This window comes from Ischnura elegans, chromosome 6 (assembly GCF_921293095.1).
Source record: "Ischnura elegans chromosome 6, ioIscEleg1.1, whole genome shotgun sequence".
Taxonomy (NCBI): domain Eukaryota; kingdom Metazoa; phylum Arthropoda; class Insecta; order Odonata; family Coenagrionidae; genus Ischnura; species Ischnura elegans.
The window spans coordinates 57,466,611-57,493,748 of NC_060251.1; the positions used below are offsets into that span (position 1 = coordinate 57,466,611).

General features: G+C 40.2%; 1 protein-coding gene across 1 annotated transcript in view; it reads right to left on the reverse strand.

Annotated features, from left to right (window-relative positions):
- The window catches only part of LOC124161373 (extracellular matrix organizing protein FRAS1-like), a 124,311-nt gene that overhangs the window by 8,885 nt on the left and 88,288 nt on the right, over positions 1–27,138 (reverse strand). The window contains exons 3-13 of the mRNA XM_046537687.1: positions 20,004–20,038; positions 12,034–12,196; positions 10,241–10,446; positions 8,441–8,593; positions 6,564–6,791; positions 5,709–5,850; positions 4,097–4,300; positions 2,479–2,967; positions 1,192–1,367; positions 631–784; positions 221–378 (exon numbers count right to left, since the gene is read on the reverse strand). Coding sequence (XP_046393643.1) covers positions 221–378; positions 631–784; positions 1,192–1,367; positions 2,479–2,967; positions 4,097–4,300; positions 5,709–5,850; positions 6,564–6,791; positions 8,441–8,593; positions 10,241–10,446; positions 12,034–12,196; positions 20,004–20,038 — 2,108 coding nt within the window. The remainder of the gene's footprint in view (positions 1–220; positions 379–630; positions 785–1,191; positions 1,368–2,478; positions 2,968–4,096; positions 4,301–5,708; positions 5,851–6,563; positions 6,792–8,440; positions 8,594–10,240; positions 10,447–12,033; positions 12,197–20,003; positions 20,039–27,138) is intronic.

Sequence of the window (27,138 nt, forward strand, 5' to 3'; positions counted from 1 at the left end):
ATTTCATGCATGAAAAATGCAAGTACAGCCTTATGTCAACTAACATATTCAGTAAAATATCCGAAATCAGAATTTTTTTCTGTAGAAGTGTAGAAGACTTAAAGCGTTCTTTCTCTTTTCCCCTCTTGGAAAAAAATAAGTGTCAACGAAGAATTGTTCGTCGTTTTCGCCCCAAATAAATGATAGGGAAATATGGAATACTGAGTAATGATAAACAAACCGTAAGAGCCACAATGTCATCCTTGTCCTTGATCCCGCCAACTGCCGAGTAGCTCACCAATCCTTGCAGTATGTCCTTGTAAACCAGTGTATCATTCGTGGACAGTTGTTGCCCGCTACCGAGAGGTCTCCATTGAAAATCCCTTTTGCGTAACACTCCTGCAACAATATCATGAAGGGGAAATTCTTTGAATAATAATTTCATTATAAATTTCTCTTTAAGTGACAACATTTTGCGCTGGTATAGTTTCTAAATATTTTCACATTTTCCCTGTTTTTACGCGCTAGGGCCAGGGTTTAACCCTATTTCAATTTTTAAAGCTGTTTTCTAATGCTAATTACATGCTTAATTTAATCATCCCACTGCTAAACTGGAGTTTTGACCTGGCCGAGGATAAATAAAGTAGGTACCTTGAGTCGGTGGTTGCGTTATGGTGACCAAAAGACTCGCTGGATCCGTGTCTGCATCCTCGATGTGCACGATTTCCTTTCCGATTAACTTAGTTCGCCCACTTTCCACGTGCAAGGTGTTGGTGATTATTCTCGGAGGCTCGTCATTTTGTAGCTGGCGTGAAAGGGAAGAAAATTGTAAAGACGTCAGTACTTATAGACACTCATTGTAAACTATAGTTTTCCCGACGAACCACCACGTACATTCTTGCCGGCCCCTTGTGAAAGATACAGCCGTAGTTGTATCGTTCCAAATGACCTCCCCCGAAATGTTCCATTGCGCCCGTAAATTTTTCTACCTTAAGCCTCACAGGGATCTTACAATGTACGAACCATTTACGATGAATAAAAAATATTAAACCCATAACTGCAAGAATCACGCTTCTAAGGACATGCAAAAAACACTATATACATATTAACCTGTTAGTATTGATGGGAACGGTATCAGGTAATTATCGAGTATCGAGGAAATCAACTAAATATACTCTGCGTAACAAAAGATGAGATGCAAGTGGTCCTTACGTCAATGGAGATGTTGAGGCGGCTCAGTGAGGAGGACTGAACTCCGTCGGTGACTCGAAACAGAAGAACGTCCTCAATTGGTTCCACTTGCTTCGAATACGACTGCTCGTAGCTCACTTTGCCCTTTAGAAACTCTTCAACGCTGAAACTCTCCACGGGAATGTTGTGTGGGCCACCTGGAAAGTAATCATTGAAACTATCAGTAATGATCGAAATTTCATGGTTTCCCAGAGAAAGATTTAGCCTATTTCTTTAGCATAGTCAGTATCAATTAACTTAACGGTAGATGGCAGTATTTGGTGGAACTGCGTAACAAGAAATATAATCACAGATTCAATTATATTATATGGTACAAAAATGTTTCAATGGTCTTACAGATATTTAGATACTATACACTATGTCACTTTCAAAGGTTTAGAGAATGACGTAGTGCATAGTGTCGAAACCCTGTCAGACTATAAAAAAGTGGAACATATAATATTAGTACATCTAAGATTATGCTTCTCAGTCAATATATCCTCCAAAAGGGTCTCATTGGTAAATCTTTGTAATAGTTTTAATTTCTTCCCCTATTCTCTCTCTCCTGTCTTATTCTCTTTGGGGCGCTGAAATCTGAACCTGAGGTGTTTTAAGCAGAATTCCATGACGCGGTATTGGTGGCATTGCTAAAACATTATTGTCTATTTATTATTATTTATGAAAATTTTTAGCTCTTTAGTAGAAAGGTTGAATCCAATTTTCAATTCAATAAGCTATTGGCGTCTTAATTCCACACACTAAGAGTTGGGGAGCGCGTTCTTTCTCCTGGCCAGCTCTTTTTTCCAGGATTGTGTTCCGAATGCTACACCGTGGAGTCGAAACTGAGACACCTTGATCAGCAATCATTTTATCGTCAAAACGTTCTTATTAATTTGAAATATTTGACAAATGCCATCTTCATTTCAAAATTGAGTACGTTCATAGATTTTCCTAAAAATAAGATTAGAAATGGAAAGAGTCATCGACGAGACCCTTTTGAGGCAGTAATAACGTCATGCTCGAAGGAAAAAAGTAAATCAAGTGATATGATCTTGTTCTTTCCTGGCGTATGATGCTGGTGAAGTCTTCTCGGGTTTTCCACCGGGTGTGTTGAATGTAGGCCCACGTTTCAATGGCTTCCTCTGCTATCGTGTTAAGGGCACCCTGAAGACGATTGCAGAAGCAGCCATTGAAACGTCGGCCTACAATCAACACACCCGGTGGAAAACCCGAGAAGACATCACCTAAATCAAGTGAGTTCCAAGTTACCCCTGTCAACAGTAATCCGTCCGAAATATGGTTGCTTGGAGATCTCCACCATGAGGTTCTGCATGGGCGTGTCCACGTCCGTGACTGTGATCAGGGATGGGGGCAGTGTCTCCAAAGACCCCTCCCCCACCACCACCTCCCCGTTGACGGCCACGTTGGGCGGCTGGTCATCCACCGGCAGCACGGATATCTCCAGCCGCACCTTCTGCTCCCTCTCGCTGCCCCCCGTGTCGAAGTTGAAGGTCAGGCGCTCCGTGCGAGATTCTAGACCTATCTCGTCCGCCGCCCTGTACAACAGCTTGCCGTCTTCCACGTCCTGGCTGGAGAAGGCGAAGTGGGCGCCCAGAGGGAACTCGCCTTCTTCCGCGTCCGCCAGGATCATTTTGCCGTATGAGGGCATGGATGTCAGCGTGTAGAAGCCTCGGGGAATCCTGCCGTCTGCGGTGGGGGCTGGTGTCAGGAAGGAGCTCTGGATGCGGACTTGCTCCCCTGTCGAAACGGATGATGAAAAGAGACGAAATACTTCGTTAAAACTTTCGCGAGTACCGGTACTCGTCATGTTGAATAAAAATTTTGGGCTACGCATCACGCCTTGAGGAGCACGAGAGAGCGATTCGACTGGGGCAGTCAACAAAGTCCGCGGGAGCCGAAAACGCAGCTCTGGGCCACACAATCGACCTTAACGAAGCAAAAATCGTTGCCAAAGTAAAAGGTTTTAAACAGAGACTCGTCAGAGAAGCCATTGAAGTATCTAAAGAAGAGAAGAACAATTTCAACAGAGACACCGACATTAAAATTAGCCGTACTTGGCAACCCGTAATCAGGAAAAACAATCAACAACCCACTCCTCCAACCTCCCGCTTCCCTCCCCCCACCACCTGACACAGATACCTATGTATATGAATTTAAAATCCCAACTCTTCAGAATCCGTTGAGGAAGCGTTGGGGCCACCCAAGAATTATCGCGGCGACATAGCCCAAAAGTTTTCATTCAACTTCAAAGACGAAATATGTCATTTTTATACTCTACCCAGGGCCGGAATTTCCAATAGGCTAACTAAGCTTCAACCTGGGGCCTGAAGATCAAGAGCAGCTTACATTTAAATTGTTTGCAAAAATTAAAAATACGCCATTCTAAAGAAAATATCTTCCACTAAACGTATTGATATATTTCACAGTAATGGTATATTTTATTATCTCTCTCGTAATTCAAAAACTTGAAAATGGAAGATGAATAGGCCTCATAAGTGGAATAGTCTAGGACCTCTTTTCACACAAATCCGGCCCTGATTCTTCCGTAATTCAACACGGAAGTTGGTTTAACGCAGATATCACAGTAATCTTTCTGCCTTTTTGCAAAGTAAGCCCAGAATACTTGTAGCAGACTTTCTGTAAGTCTGTAAGCTTCATTCAAAAAGTCAGCCTCAGACTTATTAGCGAGTGGCTCAGCTCCACACATGACTAGCTTAACTGCTGTATTTACATAAAGTGGTAGTAATCACGAATTACACGGTGAAGATAACCATACTAACATTGCAATTTAAAAAAATCTTTTAAAATATTCTCTTATGCCATGGTTTATAAGCTAGATTGGTAAGAATTAAGAAATGAAACTCACCCTCCAAAATCACCAGTGGCTGCGGCTGCCGAGAAATAGTATTGTCAGAGGTGCTGGCGGATTGCACGTTGATAATGTAGAGGTTGGTTGCTTCTCCCCATCCATCAGTAGCCAGTATTTCGATAGCATCTGTCGAGTTGTTCAATCCATCATGTGCGTACAGCATTGAACTATCTGCCAACTCGGAAACGCCAAATTCGAACCCTGAATTAAAAATCAATTATGAATTGCTTGTGGTGGAAGTTCATCATGCTAACAATATTTCATAATTTTGCACATTTCATACAAAATGTTAAATTTTCCGGTTTCGATCTTAATCATAGAGAATGTTGGGAGCGGCGTGATAGGTTTCGAAATTGGTCGTCATATCAACGAGTTTAAAAGCGTTTAAAAACTTACTGCGATGGAATTTTGGAAATGTTCAGACTTTTCAACGAATTTTAATTTGGATTTTCCCAAATTAATTTCCATTTTCCATAATGGGTATTTCTTAATCTACACTTCTCTATAACCAATGGTATTGATGCTTTAAATTATGTATTTCTCATGTTTTTCGTGCCAATGTTCCTTCCTCGATCTCACTCGTAATAACACAAATGTTTTTATCTTCCTCACCCTTTGAATGCCATTAGGAATCATAGCGCACAGTGCCAGATACAGGGGGGAACATAAGTTGCCCAAATTTAGAAAATACATTAAAAAATGAAATTCCGTAATCTGATTTATTTTCGTAAATCATCAGGGCCACTCAACACTCCCATTCGACTGGTCTTTTTTGGTTCTCGATTTACTGAAAAACTTTTAAAAAATAGGCTATCGCTTAGATATTTTCAAGGTTTAGAAAGGAGACCCTTTTCATCATTTACGTGTGTATCAAATTTGAACGTTTCCGCTCAATATTATCCTGAGTGAATATTTTTTTCAATTTGAGATACGACAGAATGTTGGTATAAGGTCCTTTATAAATATAACCTGAAATTTTTTAAGATGATGAATTAGATTTTTATCGAGTAATATGTCACCAAAGCATTCCCTTAAAATAAACCTTCCATCGTCTTTTCCACTCCCTAACAATAGGATATACTCCTAATCTACAGTGTCGTCATAAATGAATGGTGCGGCTTTAAACATGGTTTAAATGAAAACAGAACTGTTTTCAGTTTATGTTTTTTGAATCTGTCGTCTCAAACACCTTTTTACATAATTAATAAATTTCAACATGTGCGCCCTTAGTCGCTCGACAAATGCCCAAACGATACTCAACTTCTGTCCAAACATTAGTTAACATTACATTCTGAATGACTGACATTGCTTCATTAACCTTGTTCATTAAGTGGCTAAGGTCGTGGATTTTTTTTTTGTATTTAATCGACGCTTTTGATGTACCCCCACAAGAAAAAATCCCATGGTGTGAGACATGGTGTCTTTCTATGAATTTCTGGAACCCCACCTATCTTTTATTTTATTTATTATGATAACCCTATACATTCGACAGTGGTCGAAACCGTGATGTTTTTTATACTGCGTGGAATCGAACCCAGTTTGCTTTTGTGGTGAATGAGATCATTATTTTCCAGTGGGTGATGCCGGAAACTTAGTTTTGTGCACTTACCCATGGTGATGTCTTTGGATGAGCTGCTCCCGGACCGGAACTTGAGCGAGCCGTGCATCGGAGGGTCGATGATGATGTATCTCAAATGCTTTCCCGCGCTCTCCACCTCCAGCTGCCTCTTCGTGATCTCCAGGGATCCACCCTAAATGTTTAATCTTTTGATGCATCAATTTCCAGCTTTGACGATCGAAGGAACATGCATTATTTTATCTAAAAGGTTAAACTCCAGCACATCGTACTACTAATTGATATAGATCATTCCAGTACCTTAAATGAACTCTTCCTCGTCAGGAACGAATTTAAGGGATACCAAGAGAAATTTTACCCGAAAATTTCGGGTAAAATTACTACTACCCGAAATTGTCGAAAATTTAGTAAAGCTTCTTTCTACTAAAAAGGAATTTACTTGCACCTAAAAATGCAAGTATAGAATTGTTGAAACAACTAATCAGATGCTACCTGTGGAGCATATTTCTCTATGGATCTAGAGAGTAAATAATGTTGGAGTGCTAAGAAGAGTGGGAGAAAAGAGAAGTCTTTTAAAAACCTTAAGCAGAAGACGGGACAACTTAGTTATGAGATATGATGGCCTGATGAAGACTATCGTTGAAGGACATGTGGAAGGGAGGAAGGGCAAGGGACGGCCCCGAAGGAGTTACATAGGACAGGTTGTAGAGGATATAAAAGAGAAGAAATGCGTCACTATAAAAAGGTTAGTGGATAGGAGAGAGAAATGTAGAGCTGCGTCAAACCAATCTTAGGATCGTTGATTTATTGCGGAGATGATGAAGTAAAACTTAAATGCAATGAACTGATTTTTTTTCAATAAATAATGCTCGAGTGGAACCGACTTACCAGCGAGACGTTGAACTGTGGGTTCTTCATCGAGAAGGACATTTCGCTCTCCGGCTTCGGCAGTACTTTGACGCAGAACGAATGCTCCCGTGTCAGCCTGCTCCTCTCTGGGTACTTCCAGACGGAGAAAGGGAAGCAGAAGACCGATTCGGATGGAACATCTTCGGGGTGCGGTGGGACGTAGACGAGTTTCTTGTCCACCAAATCTTCCTGGGTGAACGAGGTCACCTTGTAAAAGAGAGAGGGAGAAGAGTGAAGTTCAATCGAAAATCGATTGTATCGCTCCAACTTTCGATTTAATCGAAGTCTACTTACTTTTTTCTGTGATAAATATAAAATACAAATGGTAATTTCCCCACTTTAATGTATAACTCCACTGCCGACCATGGTTTTGTCACTCTATGTCATTTTCAAGGTATATGATCGAATGACATAAAAAAATGACACAGAGAGAAATGACTTAGGGTGATCTTGACATGACCGTGAACAAGGCACAGTGTTGAAACCATGGTTGGCAGTGGAGTTAAATATTAAAGCGTTAAAATTGCCATTTGTTGTTTATATTTTATCATGGATATATCCCATTTCCACCACGTCAAATTTTTTTTTATGCTGTTATCATTACGTTCGTTTTGTTTTGTGTATTACGGAGCCTCAATAATTTAATGTCATACTAATAACTTATATATAAAAATAAAGAGAATATTCCGTATCGTAATTGTTGTATATTGACTTTAATCTCAAGTATGATAAAATCGTTTGCCCTCGTGCCCCTTCCCCCTCCCCCCCCCCCCCAGGAAAAAATCCTGGATCCGCCCCTGGAGTGTAATGTTTATAGGGCCTCAATCATTTTATTTCATATTAATAACTTTCATGTTAAAGTGAAGAGGATATTTCGTACCGTAATTGTTGTATCTTGTTTTTAATCTCAAGTATGAGAAGATCGTTTGCCTGGTGCCCCCCAGAAAAAATCCTAGATCCGCCCCTGTCCGTTGCGTAATTTATTTGTTTTACCTGCATGACGCCAGTCGGCCTTTTCTCTGCCGAGCTTACTATCGAGTGACACGAACACTGCGTGCCACTGCGGTTTAAAATCGGTCAAATTATATCCTGTATCGATAAATTTAACTGTATTCCGCTGTATACTGCTTTCATTAACATATGTTTCTCATTATGTTACTACAGCTCATCTGTATTTGAGGGACAAAAAATCGATGGTAATGAGGAATCTGAACGTCGCGAAGCTTGTTAACGGTACCACAGTCATTGTGTTAGCCATTATTCCTCATCTTGTAAAAGTGAGAAAGCTTTGAAGGCAAGAATTGTTTTAATATTCCAAGGATTCAATCAGTAGGTCATATCACCGAAATAAAAAAACTACCCTTAAGGAACAAACGACAGACAAAAATTGCAAGAACTGACACAGTAACCAGAAAAGGTCCTACCCTTTTCTTGGGGACAGAGCCCTCCAACGAGCAAAAGCGAGTAACAATTACGGAGATATTTTTTATTATTAAAGTATTCCACCGATTAAGGTAGGCTTCCATGGAGTACTTGAGAAGCATTAAGAAGCCTTCCTTCAAGCATGTCCCTCTTCAACTCACAAGAAGGCCTTCTCCCTTTCATTCTATCGAAAAATCCTATTCTTTTCCTTCCCCTCCCTCGTTTACCCAACATTCTACCCTCTAACACAGTTTTTATCACGCCATCCCCGCTAAGTACTCCATTACGGAGATATTGCGCAAAAAAATTCGCTCAGAGATTAAATGTATGGTCACTGTGGTTAAAATTTCGCGACCAATCGGACCTTGACAAAAAAGAACTCACGTATGTACAATTCTTTTTGTGAGAGAATAGAGAAATTCAGTTGGTTTTACCTCAGCATGGTGCATCCCTACGATGATCAGCCGTCCTTCCTGAGGTGCCCTCAACTTCCGTGCGATCATGAAGACAATTTGTCTGGCCTCGGCCTCTGCCATGTTGAATGATAGGTGGTGGGTGGATATAGTTTCTGGCTGACCCGCTATGACCTTGAGAAGAAATAGTTTTTGGTGGAGATAGCCATGTAAAAATCGAAAAACTAAGATTGTCAGCATAAATCATCTTCTATTTATAATATTAAGCAATCAATTTTTTTTAATATTTAAACCAGTTTCGGAGTTTTAATATTTTAAGGTAGCCCCAGAGGCAATTACCTGTTGGTGGGATCACCTTCAGCAAAAGATTCTTAGTACTTGGAATATTTTTGAATAACAAAAAATGTCTCCCAGATGAAATTTTAATACACGAGTAATATAAAGTAAAGGTATACTATAGAATAAACATCGGAATTGAAATAAAATTATCAAGATGAAAAAAAGGAATGTGTTATGAAAATTCGTTTATGAGATATACCCTATAATATTTTTTTTCGTCGCATGCTTCATGAAGGTACCTTTATGTAATTACTTTGTTTGATTATTTTTGGCAAACAGTCGTAAATTTTTGGCCCGAAGAAAAAAAACTTCGTTTAAACAAATTGATATTAAGTTTGGATAATGCATATGAAGTATTTGTCCGTATTTTCATTTTTAGTAGGGCAACGGATCTCAAAAACGAAAATTGTAAATGGTCTTAGTGAGGGAAATGGCGCGAATAACAAGAATACATGTGTATGTCTTTTTCATGGAAATTTCAAAAATATATTCTCGTTTTTCTTAAGTGACTGACGGTCAAAAATTTAGACTTGCAATGCAATATTTCTGAAATTTTTATTTGAAAATGCGCTTTTTAAATAAGGCCTTATGGCAATACTTTTAAAAGGCCTGGTCACGCGTGACGTCAAAGCAAACGAGTTAATCTGTCAATACATGAACGATTTTGGTTGACGGGAGCAGAATATGCATGAACCAAATTGGAACAGCTTCTATTTCTGATACTGCATTGAATTAAGGTACAAGATGGTGCATTTTCGCGTTCATTAATTTATGTGTTAAGTAGTACGTGTTAATATATTGTGTTATCAGAGCGTTTGAAATATGTTGATTTATACTAGAACATCTGTGTTGCCGTAGCAAAAGGCTTGATATAATATGCGTGATAGCTTAGAAAACATGGTCAAAATAACGGGGATGCCGACTTACAAAAACTATTGGGGGGGCCCAAACCGGGGAACTTGCCCCGGGAAATTTTATAAGTAGTGAATTTTACGTAAGTTTGTAAAGCATTTTAGAAGAGTCACATGATCAGCATTACAACCCTGATAACTCGAATCTCGATATCTGGAAAATCGAAAAGCCTGACGCATTTTTTCCTCACACTCATTACGAATTTTTGTGGGGGCTTGGGCCCCTCGTTATGGGTGCTTAGGCCCCATGGAGTCGGCGCCACTGCAAAATAATAATTAAGGCTCGTCGTTCGAATAATTTTTGGGTAATAAGCAAATACCTACATGCTGTATGGTATACATGAAATCACGTTTGGGAGATGAAAATAGCGATGAGGTAGGCACCGATATCTGGGAATGGTATGACTTCAGACACATAAATAATGAATTACAACACATTCTGCAGACCATGGTTTCGCCTTTTTAGTCTCGTTGGATATCGTTTGTGACGAGAAATTTTTCGTTATTACCATATGCGAGAGTATTTCGTTTTGGATCCCATTTTGTCGCGAATCTCCTTTAACTCACTCACCGTGAGCAGGAATCCAGCTTCCGAAGTGAGCGACGAATCCTGGGGCTCGTCCGCAAGCACATCATTAGGATCCGAGAACTTGTTGCGCTCGTCCTCGGCAGTCGCGCATGTTGTCGTCCCGTTCTCGCAAGTGCACTTCTCGTTGGAACGCATCGGCGTCCACGAGCTGCCACTCTCGTGGAGTTTACCTCCGTGTTTGCACGTGCCTATTAGGAAGCAGAGGAAAAAAATCACTGTGATTAATCAGGTGGCTAGGTGGCGGCGGGGTAAAGTCCTCACCGACCAGCCAAGAGGTCGCGGGGTCGAGTCCCGCCTGGGTAGATTTCCCCTATCCAGGGCACGGTTGTTTGTGTACGTGCAATTGCTAAACTTGTTAAATACACCGATATAAAATGCCGGTATGAGCTGTACTCGGTGGTTTGGGAATAAAATAAATAATTGAAATAAATAAATTTCATAATATCTTGCGAGCCACCTCAAAGGTATTTGACTTAGAGTGATTATCATGGGCGGAGTTTTGTGCTGTGGTACCAGCAATCCTGCTAGGGGTTAAGGGGCTATGGAATACTACCCAGTGAAACGTGGAGGTTCTTTGGAAAATTGTTTAAATCAGCCTCTTAAAGCTGTATTTCTGTTTAGTACTATTTAGGACTAAAATTTATATAAAGTTTTGATGCTTCTTATTTGTACTTGAATGCTAGGGTTACGTACTTTTTTCGGATAAATTACCATGCAAGTAGGGGGGGGGGGGCAGGCTACCCCTGGACCTCCCTAAAACTCCAGTTATGGTGAGTATACACCAACATGCAACATGCTATACGATACTTTTTTCTTCGTCGTAAAAAAAGATCCAAACACATGCTAACAGGCGGCGTGAGCTCTCACCGACCTTGCATTGTTCCATGCATGCTCGCTACAACCATGCGATGACTTTGGTGTCATTAGCACAATTCTCCGCGATGTGAAAGTTCTTCATTACCATCGATTCATACCACCCCCAAATGCCCCATAAAAGGAGAGGCAGTTAACAACACCGTCATAGATAGAAAATTTATAGTTGTGGACAATTTTTCTTAGGGGTTCAGGCGATTTTAGAGGGCGTCGATTTCATGAATTTTTGTCGTATCTTGTCTTTTCTTTCACGTCATGACCCCGCCAAAGGCGCGAATTTTTACGCTGTACCGGTGAGCTTAGGCTTACCCCAACCAGCCAGTTTACAATAAACAATTAAGAATTGCGCAAACGTATCGTTGTTGGTGTATAGTGTTGTTTGTGTGAAGTAAAAACTTAAAACTAGACTTTTTTACATAATTCAATAAACCTCACTCATCAGTTTGAATAACCATTCCGGTAGTAAGTAAAATTTTTTAAAAATATTTTTTGTCGGTCAATTAAATATTTATCAACAGTTTGAACAATATTATTTTTTCTTTTTTTATTATTTCATTTTCGTATTATTTTTCTTTTTATAATAATTTTTTTATGATTTTTTTGGTATTATTTAAAGAATGAACCATAAAAACCTGATTTGAAGGAGGTAAAGAAATAGAAAATACTCATAGTAGAGTAACTTGGTGAGAAAGTGTATGTGTAGTTGGGATACTTTGGTCATGTCCCAGATATCTGTAATGAGAGTATTATTAGTGCCCTTCAGCCTGGACTTAAAGTTGAGGACTTGCTGGTCGTATCTCGTCTTGTTCACCCCAGAAATTTGTATGAATCAGTGGTCGGAAGTGGGTCTTGTAGTCTATAGACTACAAACGCTGTTGTGAATGTGATCATCTGTCACTTACCTTCCTTGGGCACGCATGTTGAGCAGCACTCTGTTAGCTTCCGGTCCAGTCTCTCTCCATGGGCGCATTTCTTTGTGGGTGAGCACTTGATGGACAAGCATCCAATTTTTCCTTGCCTGCAAACACAGCGCACGCAAGGATCTCTTTGCCAAACCCAGCCGTTCTGTGGACAAATCACGGATTTTAACTTTAATGCTGCATATTACATTGAATATTTTAGTTCGTCTCTTATACGAAAACTGTATATAAAGCCCTGAATCACACGATCATTTTCTTTTTCATTCCTTCTGAGGGACAGCTCTTTCACGGTGATCATTTTCCGCGATGGGTCCAGGGTTAGAAATCACATCCCTTTTTCCATCACTCGGCACGTCCCTTTTTCGGTCTCTGAAGCCATCGCTGGCATCGTCCTTCAGACAATCACAACGCACGGTCACTAACAGCGATTGAAACACCACGCTTGGTTATTAATTGAAATGTAGTTGTAAATACGGAAAGTGACGGAATAAGAGATGGAAAACGGCACGGTTGTGTGCTGTAACTGTGTGATTCAAAAAATTATGGGTCGAGCGATTATTCTTTTCGTCCCTGAAAACCTATCGCTGGAGCTATCATTTGAGGGACAAAAAATGATCGTGTGATTCAGGCTTAACCCTGGAAACGAGGGCTGCTACGATTTATAAATGTCTTTGGGTTCTAGTTTGGAGGTTCGTACCTTTTTGCTCGTGTATTTTTCTCGTGCCTTTTTGGAGTTTTCAGAAGTTTAAATTATTGTGACCCGTTAATGGTTTTGGCCATCGACAGACAGTACGATAGTGATTTTTTTTAAATTTCGATTGTGAACACATTATATTTTTTAGAAAGTTCGATAACGTCGATCATCACTTACATTAATATTATTAGTAGTCAATCAAATAACTGAATTTACTGTCCAATGAGGGGGTAAATGACTGAGAATGAGGAAGATTAGCAGAGGAAAGGAAAGGATTAAAGAAATCTCAACCATTTGGCTTCCACCAATATTCGGTTTCAATGCCCAAGATCGAAATAGTAGTCAATCCATTTCATTATCGAAGTTAAGTTAATTACTTTAAACTGCCAACTAGAAAAGCTTGCTGTCTGCTAATGCTTCAGTTGTAATTCCTGTACATTCGTTGTTTCAAAATTATTTTTGAATGGAAGTAAAAATTACGTAGCCGTTCCATGACAAATTTTACTTGCTGAGCATATCCTGATTCTTGATTGCATGTTACTCCTCACACTCAGTAGTTCGATAACTTACGGAATGCTACTGGTAAAAACACCCCAACCGGTATTTAAAAAAATTGGACTGGCACGCTTTGATAGTGTAAAAAAACGTGTATTTACCCGGAAAATATATTGAAAGTATACCTAATTCGTCGCTTCCCCGAAAACCGGGAGGACGAGGCGTCTAAAAGGCGAGTTTTTGTACAAACAAAGTACGGATGAGAAGCGGCAGGGGGATACACTTTTTTTAGACACTTCGTGGGTAAATAAAAATACTTGGAGGCGCGGAAGAAGGGATGATGATAAGAATTTTCTCTGCAGAGACGAAACTAAAACGACTCGCCCACCTCCTCCTCTCTAGTCCCCTCTCGCGCTTCCCCCCCCCGCCCCCCGATTTTTATCACCTTCTGAAGGAGGAGCCAGTTCTGTGTACGGCAGTAAATGCTCTTTATCTTCCCCCTTCCCGGTTTATTTCCGAGACGGCGCGCCACTCGTAAAATCTCTCCCCGAGGGCGACACGGTGCGCGTGCTGTCCTTCCTGCTCCGAAGACCCTCCTTACTGATCACTTCGCGGGGAACGGCTATCGCTCTTTTATTATGTTGGTTATTTACGCATGCAATATTCTCAGACACTCAACATCATCTCCACTCAGGTGATTTTTATGCGAAAAACCAATGGAACCGGTGTATGTACTTCATGCGCGTATGTGGCATTTTTTCATTCTGGTGTGAGAGTGCTTCCCTTCCTATTAAATTTAGCGCCGGTATTATAATGCCTGGCTCACGCTAACCATAGGATGATATAGCCCCGATCCTATTTTTGAATAAGGAATGAACTGCACCATTTCTTAAGGGAATCGGGTTGGTGTGGTGGCTAGATATGATTAGCTTACGTGTGATATTTCTAATTCTGCCGCGTGAACGGAGGAGAAATGCACAAGAATTGGCGTTAGAAAAAAAATCCCCTGGACCAGGAATCCAAACACGGACCTTTGGCTTTCCCGGCCTACCAAGGATTAGTCTACCCCGTGAGCTCGAGTTCAAATCTCGGCGGTGGCGGAAAATTTTCAGAGATTGCCCGATCCCTGCTTGAATTTTGTGTGGAGGACATTTCCAGCGCAACACTCCGTCCGTCGGATGAGACGTTAAGCCGTGGTCCCCTTGGCGCCTTTCGTTAAGAGCAGGCTAATGTCGACGCTGGGTTTCTCTCCACCCTTCCTTACCTACCCTCCTCTTACCTACTTTCCCATTACCTACCCTCCCCTCATAACGCAAATGACCTAAGCTGTCGGTCGCCTCCTCCAAATACCATACCATTATACAGCCTTCCAGTTTGCCTGGCGGTGGCTGAATGTTCTGGTTAGCTTCTGAATAAGATAACCAGGACTTTCAGCCACCTTAGTGGAATGCTGTATCAATGAGCGGGTGCTGGTTGGTTTTAGGTATTCATATTGCGTGCCAATACATACTCACTTATTAGGCTCTTCTACACAGGGGTGCAGGTAAGAATCAAGGCTAGGGAAGGTTTCGGGAGCAACTAATACCGGGGGGTCTGGGGGTATGGCATACCTGCCAGGGTAAGCGGAAGGTGTGAGGGCCCTCCGTCAGAAAAAAAAATTTAAGATAAATGGTTCAAAATGGTGAGTTTTACGGCCTTCTGAGGGATATTTTATTAATCCTTACACTATTCTATAAGTAATACTAATCCAATTAAATAAAATAGATTAAACTTAAAAAGTTGTCTGAGCTCTAGGGGACGGGGGTTATCCCCCAAACCCCCCTCATCGCTGCTCCACTGCTTCTACATTCATTCCTTATAGACCTAATCAAAATCCACGCTTTATTTTTCGAGTGATGAAAGGCTTATTTTTTTACTTTTTATTTCATTATATTCTGTTTTTGGAAAAAGTTTTTATTTTTATTTTATTTTAATTATTTTAAAGACTTATTCGTATGTAAATTTCTATGCATGTATAATTTTTCCATTTTAAGTGCGCTTTAATTCCTTGCCATTAATAAGATGCCGTTTCCCAAAATCTCGCCTGATACAATGGAGCGGGCCCATTTGGTCCACCCAGTCCCTCTTGCGTAGCCATTCGGGGAATGCCTGGAGACGAACGATTTGCACGCCCACGCAGGAACTCAAGAGGTGGCAGTGAAACGCTAACCTCAGTGATTTCCTCCATTCCAATTTCAGCCCGACCCATCCCTCACCCTCGTTTGTCGAAGCAGTGGCAGGTTTGTTAAGGCGCAAGACGTGACTACCAGACTTTAGAGGGATAAAGATGGGATTTTGAACAGGGACAGAGAAACGGAGGATAGAGGACTGGGTATTGAACGAGAAACACGATGAAGAGTAGTATTTATGCTTTCGAGTTCGTCCTGGCTACGAGGTTCCTAACCGGTCACCGTATTTTATTTTTGGCTATGTTACGGGTGAGCGGTATTTTTTAGGAACGGGGACGTTTTCCGAACAACGCAGTGCGATATTGAAAACTTGGTATCAAAATTACATTACGTATGTGATATTTCTTAGTAATTAGGAAGCAAAGTTAACTACGACTTTCTTTTGGAAAAGGTGGTAAACAATAGCCTGTTGATTTTAAAGCATTATATCAACATGTATAGAAACACACACATGAGTATGCAAAACACCTACTCCTTCAGATTTAATCACAAACACTAGAAAATTTAACAACACTTTTTTAAGTACACAATAACATAAAAATTCGTTTCTTTGTTTGTTGCTAAGATATTTTAAAATAAACAAGGTTGTTCGCTAAGCTTCTAAAAGAAAGTCGCAAAAAATGCCTTCAGGGAACCATCACTCTCGCTCGACCATTTTAGTTTCGATACGAATTACTTGTTTTAAACTTACACTATTGTATTGAGTTCTTCAAATGTAAAGCAGACCCTTGTTAACGTTGTCAGTACTTCAAGTTTGAAGATTTGATCCCAGCATTTTCTTAAATGTAAAATTTTTATTTTTGATGTACAGGCGAATGTTGACAGATCTCTATTTAACATGCCATGAAAACTACGATGCAATAACTGTAGTTGAGGACGAGTTATTATTCGAGAAAAAAGACAAAATACGACCGGTTAAGGCAGAGTGATGCGAATGCTTCTCTTGGCTTAGACAAAACAATGCGGCATTAGCGAAAATCTATTTTATGCTATGCTATCTTTAAGCCCACGAGTGGAGAAGTGCGTTTGTATTTATTCGTGTGGTTTGTCTCCTTGTGAGGCGTTGTTTTGTTTTGAACTCGCTAGTTCATAGCGTTTCTTCTCTCATCATACTTCAGGGACATGTATAACCGATACTTTAAAAAAATTTACCATCGGACTCTCCAAACTTGCAAAAAAATTTAAAAATTAGTTCCCGTTTCGTACCTTTCACGTACCTTTCACATGGACTTGTACATTATTTTCGTTCGGAGTAAACCCTTCGTGTTTCTGATGAGTTTAATCGTCACTGCTGCAGTAAAACAAGTGGCCACTATGCGACTGTTATGAGAGACATTTGTGCTACTGGCCAGACTACTCCTCCCTTCTTGAAGTTGGCGTTTCGGGCTGATAAAGATAGATGTAAAGTCACACAACCCTGTTCCTTTATTTTTTCCTCCTACCCTAAAATTAACTATGGAGGTTCTTTGGTGTGTAATTAGAAACGAATTTGGCCGATGGGGAAGCGGTCTTTCTATGAGAAAGGCCTAGATAGCATTGAAGGATGAGGCTCATTTCATTTTACTCGATCTCTTACCTGAGGCGGGGTCGTTCTACTACACAGAGATCAAGCGGCTACCGATTGGGGGAGGACCGGGTTTTTTAATTAGGTTGGATCTGCATCTACTGTCCGTTTAAAAATTTTAGTGACACGAGTTGCTGAGGTTTTGTCCTGGAAAAACGGTGAATGCACAAGGAAAAAATTATTTCAGTAGATCCAGGCATGATATATTGGAAGCTGGACTTATTGGTATAAAAGGCAGTTGCACTTTACGAAAATTATTTAATGCGAACAGCATCCTTCGACTCACAGAGCCATCATCCCCGTCAAGGGTGGAATCTAATCCGTGTTCATAGATCAAAATTGGTTTTCGTGTAGTGAGTTTTTTTTTCTTTCTAATGTATCATGGATTGTAAGTTCTAAGGCAAGTGCTGTGCCAAATGATGGCTCTGCGATCCGAAACTCGTCGTACGCATTAAATAATTGTGGAAAACAGTAAATACCTTGATTTAAAAAAATATTCATCAGAATGATTGTTCATATTACTTATTTTATATGGTTGGGTCGAATATTTTTTCGAAATTTGACCTTTTCCAGTCAAGATTGAAAAATGAGTACCGTACTGCCGTTGTGGAAGGTGTAATTTTGGTGGCGTGAAACTTCATTTTCGTCTCGTATAAGACAACGTCCTTTCGATTAGAAGGAATTATATTATTTCTTGTGTAATGACATTTTTTCGAAATAAAATGACCATTAATTTCTTAGTTATTAAACTGTAAATAGCAAAGAAGTTAATCCGGCCTCAATGTAAAACTCGGAAGAAGACCCTCCCGACCCCCAGTCTATGCCTTCTTCCCTGGGGAATCGCTGCCTCGGCATCTCACAGTTTAGTTTTTAATTATAAAAAACCAGATTGATCATCCTCTGTCTTCTGAGTTATTTTCACGTATTGTCATTACAATCCTTCTACTCTTGCTGATAGTTTTTTTCGTGACTGATCGATGTCGGAGATGAGCTTAAAAACTGGAGTGTTTAGGAGTTGAATTTTCATCCCACTTGCGCTCTTTTCCCCACTAAATTCTAGTGCTAAGCATCACTCATGCACACGTACAGTTAGCCTCGAAAGTAAGAGTGCACCTCCAGTGAGTTGTTAGAGGAACATTTAATTTAAAATTCACATATTTAATTAGGAGTATGATTTTTACAATGTCCACTATTTTAAGATTTCAAGTAATGATACTTTGCGCTTTTCCACCTGAATTTATTCCATATGTGTTTACATGTTTCACTGTCCTGCAGAATCGTCAGGACTGAGTCATGATGATGATGCTGAGTACCCATTGATGATGAATCTTGAGTCCCAATGATTCTGCAGTGCAGTGAAACATGTTAACTCCTTTGATATAAATAATAATGTGGAAGAGAGAAATTAATCTTACAATGAATTTCCTCAATATTTCAATCTCTTCCATTCATCTCAACTTCCCCTTTTTTATTGAAATAGGAATTATGTCTGACAAAATTAATACCTAATATTTTGGTATTTATATTGAAATTTTCATGGCATAGGGCGCTGTAAGCTTTTAAATTTTTTTTTTTAAACTTGTATCGATTATTCGAGTTCTAGGATAGATCGAATTTTGTATCCAGTTTCTTCAGTTTTGAATTTTGCTAGATCCCCATAATTTAATTCTTGTACGGCGGATCTTTCTAGAAAATCACAAGAAGCGGAACTGTCCATCCAACTGAACATGTTGAGTGAATTTCAAGCTCCATCAAGCGTGGAATTTAATCCGTGGTCACAGATCAAAAGCGGTTTTCGTGTTGTGAGATTTTCTTTCCAATGAATCATGGATTGAAAGAGCTAAGCCTAAAGGAATGTTAAGAGATGGGTAGAGGGTCTTACTAGATACAATCAATGAGTGTCATACGGAGGGATAGGGGAAATAAAAAAGTGTCAGCACCCATGAACAGAAAAAGATAGCTCTAAAGAGGTTTTCGGGGTTCCACGTCAACAAGTATACGCTATTTCGTAACCAGCATCTAGTAATCGACATCTGTTAAACGGACAGTTCGTAACCACGACATCTCGGAATCACAACAAATGGTAACCAGACAATTCGTCACTGACCATTTCGTAAACGCGACTGTTCGTATAACGTCGTGATGAAATCAACTCTTGAAAAATATGAGAAATATTAGTACTCAAACAACAAAGTGTGCAAAAGTAACTTAAGCTTGCGAATATCAGAATGTTTTCCATCCTCTGAACACGTTTTTGGTAATGTTTTTGACTTTATCATTGTCCTAAACGTTTATTAATTTTTTTATTTGATCCACTGAAGCCGAATTTCTGTTATTTTTACTTAATATTTGCCAGATTATTTTATACTATCAAAGTTTTTAAACAGTGGAATGTTTATTAAAATAAATTTTATTGAATGAGCTGTTAATGAATGACTTCGAGCCGCTAAAGCCGAATTTGATATTAATTTTACCATACAGTCAGTTACGTATTGTCTGGTTACCAATTGTCGCGGTGGCGAGATGTCGGTTACGAAATAGCCGTTTACGGATTGACGTGACACCGTTATGGGGCAGTAGACACAGTTGGTTAGTGATGGTAATATTTTTTATGAAAGAAGTTGTAACAAATCAGCAATTTACCATAAGGGCTATACGCAAATGAAATGACAGTTGATATTAATGTGATATTTACATAGTTGACCTCCTGAAAAGACTTGGACTTTCATTGATTCTAGAAAACCGTGAAATGCTTTGGAAAATAGTCGATCTTGAAAAATCATATTACTTTTGATTTTCAATAAGTCAAATTATAATACATGAGTTTTCACTTCTATGAGATAGCTTTACTGAATTCAATTTTTTCACAAGTTAAAAAGTAATACAACTTTGAACGTTTCTTCATTGGAGTGGTATTGATAAGCAGGAAGATCGGGTCACTGTACCATCACGACATTTCCGCTTTACTCACCGGCATGATTTTTCCGGTTATATCGTGGCAGCCACCTGAAATGAAATAAAAGAGCGATTACCCGAGATGTCCATGAGAAAGTGATGAATCATGTTTCATGTGAAAAGAAATGCATTCAGTGGAACAATCGCGATGCTCAACAACAATGGAAAGTTACTCTGACGCGACCGTTTCGAATGCTCTTTAACCGCTGACTACTAATGTCTTCCTATTTCCCCGAGTCTATTAGAAAATCGTCCCGATAGAAATGAGTAAATTGCGTAGCCTCAATCACTGTGGGAACCTTTCCAATTACTGTACCATCATGATGTGTTTTCCCGTAATAATGTCGACTTAGCGTCACGTCTTCTTGGTTCCATGCATTTCCCAAGTTGTCTGGAACCAAATGCGTGACAGCGTCCGTCGCTCCATTCAAATCTCGTTTAGATTTGCCCGGGTTGGACTTGGGTTGTTTCTTAAATACCCCTTCTTATCCAGCAAGGGCGTGGTTTCTGTCAACTTTGCCCTCATTTTGATCATCTGGACTGACAACAGCTCCCGTACCTTCAACTCGTGGCTGAGTTATGTAAATGAAAAAGCATTTTATTTAGTTATTTCTTCCCGGGGGGAAGGATTGAAGTAGCTTTAGCGGGAAAACAAGTGACGAGCAATTGCGTGGGTGGCAGGCCCATATTTCTCAAACCTTGATTATGGGGTATATCTTCGCTCGCTGCTTGTGTTGTTGTTACCAGAACTGTAATTACGATGCACGATATTTTCCTAGGAAATAAACACTCCCAGCCGATAGCTTACCACTGTTTGTAATAAGTGAATATTTAACGTTAAATGTTTGACGAGGTGTTAAATGGAACGTGGGTCTTTCAAAAATCTAGCAATTAATCTCGTCTCAAGAAAGAGGGGTTATTATTTTCATCTTTTTCATTAAATTTTTATTCAGTTTTGACAGGGGTTTTTAGTAAAAAGCACGGGTTCTCTCCAAAGTAACTCTTTGCTGTTGTTGAGCGGAGAATTTTTCTGGTGATGTGGCTGGTTGAGAATATTATGGCTTTTTGCAGTTTGATGCACGTACTTGGATTGAGGTTGAGTATTGTAAAACCATTTTTCATTTGTTTTGGCTTGATATCGGTAGCAGGTATGACAGTAGGCGCTCTATAAACTTGTTCCAATATCCAAATTCTTTTTATTTATATTGCCAACTTATTAAATTTGCTCAATTAAACTTGTTGCTAAGAAGCTTAATAGCCTCTGCTCCCCGTGCTGCATCCTTACTACAAAGCTCGCCAAGTATTTAATGCAGTTATTTTTACCCACATTTGTTAATTTCTGCGGTGGTATATCAGCATAGGGATCATAGTAGCCTAGTGAGTTGAGCCCTGGGCTACCGACAGAAGGGCCTCTGGTTTAAGTCTCAAGTGAAGCATTCGGACTCTCCCGAAGGTGTGTTGACCTAGAGAAAGGAAATGCCCCTCCTATCTTGAATGTGTGAAAAGTCACACACATGTGACTTAGTCTGGGTGAGGTCTACCCTCACCTATCCAAACAACCGTCCGTTGAATCAATGAGAGAGTGAAATTAGAGTGGATCCGCTGCATCTCATCCAATGCATCATTTCAGAGTGATGTGAGTTTTTGTGACATGTCTCTGAGTACCACCTTAAACTCTGGTCCACACGTCAGAACTGTTGCGGTAGTAGTTTTCATCAAATATTTTTTTCTCGGAAAAGAAAGGGTTGCTGCTCAGATGATGCAAACTGAAAGATGAATTCCATTGTTTGTTTTCATTAACACTGCCACCGTGGTGCAACATCTTCAATCTCTCCTCGAATACTCCCATGCACAATCCCTTCACAGTAAACGTTTTTTCAAATCTCAATAACAAAGCAAATGATAGGGAACTCTCAGCCGATGCTCGGGAAACATATATTCTCAGGTGCATCCCCATCGTGCCGTATAAGGAGACAGAGGGACCCTTCAACAACATCCCCCCGGGCTACAAATTGAGCGCGTACCCGCGTCCAAAGGGAATTGAAGGGACGTGATCCTAACTAAACTCCCTCCGGGCATTCCATTCCATATAAGGAACAGACGCTTCTCATCTCGATCTAGCCCTAGCGCTAATGGATAGCATCTCCAAAGGATGAGGGCGCAGAGTCAACTTTCCCCTTTCCAGAGACCACCTTGAAATCTCCGAGGCACAGGGTTGTTGTTGACACTGATGCAAGGACTTTTGTAGGGTCCACGGTGGTAAACACAGGTCTGGGCGCCCTATAGGATGGGATGGCTAGCGTTTTAAGCTGCGGAAATACCGAGTCTTTCGAAAGAATAGTGGGGTTTTAACGCTTTCAATTTTTTATTACACTAAAGTTACAGCCATAAATCATGCATCGAATGAAAGATCAACTCTAAATTTTTACATATAAGCCTAGAATAGCGTAGCCAGGATAATGTGGGGAAGACCTGTAGTCAGCGGGGTGGAACCCCCCTCCGGGGAAAAGTGAGCATTTTTATATCTACAAATCACATTTTATGCTATTTTGGCACTCGAAAATACACAATTTATGGGCTTTAGGGTAGCTGTTTTGCTAATTATTGGTGAAGTAGAATAAATTTGTTTTTTAGGTTAATATTTTTCGGCTAAATTAATTGTTTCGGAGGAGGAACGTGCCCCCTTGGTCCCACCTCTGGCGAAAATTGTTCAGTGTGCGCACCATTCGTCACACGACACACGTCAAGACGATATGCTAGTTCTCTCTAATCGTTGGTTAGTGTCTCTGGAGTAATGTTTGCAACAGTTATTTCAATCATGTTTCTTAATTCGGAGATGTCAGGTGGTAGTGGAGGCGCTGATGTTACTTGATCACCTATATTAAGGTGGGACGCACGTTTCACATTAACTATAGATTCCATCTTTGCAAACTGTAAAACGCAAAAAGCTTTCCGTTCATTAGTCGCCATCTTTGTTACTTGCGCTCTCTAATGGATGGCGGCGGAAATATTGGGTGCTCACTGCTCATGCACATTGTTGCCAAAAAATAAAACTGTTGGAGTTGCTCTTTCATTTTATTCATCATTTAATTTCTGTATTCTATGTTTAATAATTATTATGAAGATTTAAAATTCCGCTATTCATTTTGAAACGCCCGCTAGTTTCGAGAAGTGACTTTATCATCGGGTCCCATTAATTGAAAAGTCACATTCAAGGGGAATCTATGGAGGAGGCCCAAATCCATCCCGTTGAAGCTTATTTTGTGCTGCCATTCAAATAGGGCAATTTGATTTGAGTGTCCGATCGGAGCGATCTTTTTTTTATATTTGCAAAGGAATATTAGAGCTCGACAGGAGTAGCAATGAAAAGTTAGGTTTTTGATAGGTGACGGCATAACCAATATAAATTTTTGTTATGAATCCTAATCTTCGCTTATTTCTCCGTAAATTGCGGATAGCTCTGCCAAGGAAGGCCGAGGGGACTCGTCTCCCCCGCCCCTAAAATGAGGGTAGTAATTAAACTTTTAAGTACCTTAGTCAGAATCATGTTCATGAAAGTTGCGCGTGGACATCGCCGAGGCAAACAGTGATACCATGTCATATGTATCGTATAAGTTTAAGTGTGAAAGTGTCCATATTTAAAATTATCTAAGCTACAACCTTACATTCGGTCGCCAGATTCCTGATGAGTTTCTGCGATAGAAATTGCAGCGTTTACAATGTCGGGCGAGTTAGGATGGGAATATTTGCAGAAGCATAGAGCAAAGTGTAGGCTAAATTTATTTAGTAAATGCGGAGAAGATTTTTTCTCATGCGACGTGAACAATGTCCTTGGTTTACCGTCGTACTATGGTTGACTTGATCACGGGAAGAAAATAAATGTAATAGACTGCAAAACAGAAATATTTAAAATGACATTCTTTCCTCGTACTGTTTAGAATAGCAGCGGTGTCTCGATTAATAAAATTGATGGCGACACTCGCTAGGACGGCACATTTCTTATTTTATATTATCATTTCCATTGTTCTAGCCTTGCATGGACTTAGTGCAGGAATTACTATCCAAAGGCAAGTTTTGCTTTTGTACGAATTGTACGTTTTTTTTTGTTACCATGAGTAATAATTTTATGCCCGTTTGGTGCACATGTTGGGGTACCCTTACATGCCGCATGCCGGTGATTGATCACCCTCTGCCAACCACCATAGACTTGGCTCGCAGGGTAATATGTAGATCATACTGTACAGGGGCGCAGCTAGGAATTAAAGCTAGGAGGGATTTTAGACGCATCTAATACTGGGGTTTTTGGGGGTATGGAATACCCTCCAGGGTAAGCGAGAGGCGCGGGGGCCCTCCCCAGAAAAATTTTAGGATACATAGTGAGTTTTAAGGCTTTCTGGGGGATATTTTATAAATCCTTACTCTATTCTATAAGTAATATTAATGCAATTAAGTAAAATGGATTTAACTTAAAAATTTCTCTGAGCTCTGGGGGTGGGTTTATTTCCCAAAACCCCCCCTCGCTACGCCACTGATACTGATTGCTATTCCTGCACACTAACCGTTCGTCTGATGAGGGTGAAATGCCTCGATTTATGCTGTAACCTAACCTATCGGACGATTCGACATCACCAGCGCCGTGTGGTTCCACATTTCCCGTCCTTGCCAAACAAAAGACCCGAGCGTCACTGGTGTGGGAGGGTCCTTAAAAGGAGGACGCGAGGGTGCAGGGCAACGCGTGGATATTTCCTTAGCGAGTCGAAAACGGGGTTCGGTGTGGACCAGCAGGGAAGAATCTAAGCTACCCCAGAGAGAGAAGCACCGCATCGTCTTGCACGTCTGTAAACAGAGGGAACTCGGTCGGATGTCCTACAGCCTTTTTCTACCCATCTACGTATCGAGGTTCCGAGAAAGAGCGCTTTCACTTTTTGTATGTACTATGCAATCAAAACATGAGTAGGACAGAGGTTTGGGTTGGAAAGGGCCGGGTTGAGTTCTTCATTTTTTTCCTTTTGTCCTAGGATGCGTTCGTTGAGGGACCAGGTGCTTCCAGGCTAAATGTCTCCTTGGAGTAGAATTCGAGATTAAAATTTATAGGCATGATTTTGTTTCAAGGATATGTTGATACCAGAAAACACTTCCTGTGCGCATCACAACTAATCAATTTTCACCTCATTGAAAATAGAATATTTGCCGTATGGTTTGCGGTGTGACTTATATACGTAAATTTCTTTACAATTTAAAAAGTAAGATTTATTTGATTCGCATGGAATCAAACAATGTACAATTTCTTAAGGAAAAATAAAAGTTTCGCATAATATGAACTTTTTCGTCGCTGGGTTAGTTTTAAGATTGAACCGACATTCACACGATGGTAACCTTCGTAATTGTTGCAGTATATTCACTATGGTTGAATATCTTATCAGTGTTATGTATCTCATTTTTATCAGTTTCTACTTTTCATTAATATACAATACTATATAACGTGTCTGCTATGTGTAACATCTTATGTACCTTAATGCATGTTACTAAATTTTCCTAGTATTTCTAACTGCATGGTTTGCATGTTCTAGTTTCATGTGCCAATTTCCTTCATAATAGGGTGGTTTCCTATTATTTTTTTATTGCCTAAATCGAAAGATTATTACTCCTGGAGTACGTATTTCACGCTTTTAGATTTTTAAATGACGATATCTATTTTTCGCGATTAAATGAAAAGTGAAAATTTTCAAGCGCGCGAAAACGCGACGCTTAAGTATGAATGTCGGGAAGTCTCTCCGCGTGACGTATTTCTGGTTCCCGTTGCCGCCCTGCGAGGTGACCTTGAGGCGAGGCTTAGCGCTGATACGTCGCAGGCTGCTAGCGGGTAGCCTAGTACCCTGCTGGCTGGTAGCGCTTGGCTTAAATAAGGATTATTAATAACTTATCAAACGAGGAAAACTTTCCGACCTTAGCCAGTTTTAATAAGTGATTGTTAATACATGTTTCCCTGAGCTCTGCGCCTCATGCATGCATTGGTAACCTCAGACGATGTATAACTCCTATCTTCTCCTATAGAAACTAGGTCCATGTGACGTCACGTGGAGTGGCATCGCATGGGCGCCAATCTGGCCCTTTTCAAATGAGGATAAAAATGGACCATTGCCATTCGTCTAACCCGGTATTTCTAAAACAAAATAATTTGTATATTATGAATACACTAATGGTGGGTAACGAATCGCAATCAATGCCTTTCGTTTTCTTTGATGAAGGAAACCACCCTATTAGGATATACTAGATTATGTAGCGTACATGACGCGCATTGCATGTTAGTAGAGGTAAATTTTAATTCTCTGGTGCATGTTGGTGATGGTTCAGCCTCTGCCAAACACCTTCCTAGGGGGCTTGCACGGTAATATGCAGATGTAGATATGTAACTGATTCTACATCAGTCGCTTGAATTCAAATAATTTTCCTGAGATATTGTTTATTTCGTTCCTTCAATTCGTTGTCAGGGCAACCTGCGCGTATTTTTGAAACTTTAAGCATAGCCTATTGTTTCTTGGACTCAAAAGGTACCATTTTCCTTTTGTGTCAAAACATCAACATTCCTGAAATATTTGCCTATTACTCTCAGTTTTATATGGGTCTTTCGGAGTCTCCCTTCCTACTTCGAACGTGTGACGGCCCATCACAGGACCACCTGCAGAAAAAAGTCATCCCTTTTCTCTGAGCTCCAACTTCGGTGAGGGAACGGCCCTCATCTCGCTCATGAGAATTTGGAGAATTCCACAGCCGCCTTAAATGCGATCCTTTTTAAACACAGGTGCACATTACTTTTTGTTTCGTCAATGTGGAGCTTAATTGGCTAGTAGACCTAAATTCCTGGAATATCAGGGTTCGCTTACTATGAATTGCTCGTCATTGTCTATTCCTCTTTAAACTCAGGATGCATCACGATCTAAGGTTCGAAGCTTAGTGTCGATTGTAGCCACGGTCTTCAATTATATCCACCGGCATTAACTGTCTATGAGGTCACTTCTTGTTTATACCTACATCTACATTTTTACCTTGTAAGTCACCTATAGAGGTGCTTAGCAGGAGGTGAACCATGACCAGCATGCACCAGGATTAAAGTTTATTTTCGCTCACATCCACTACCAGTTGTAATATAG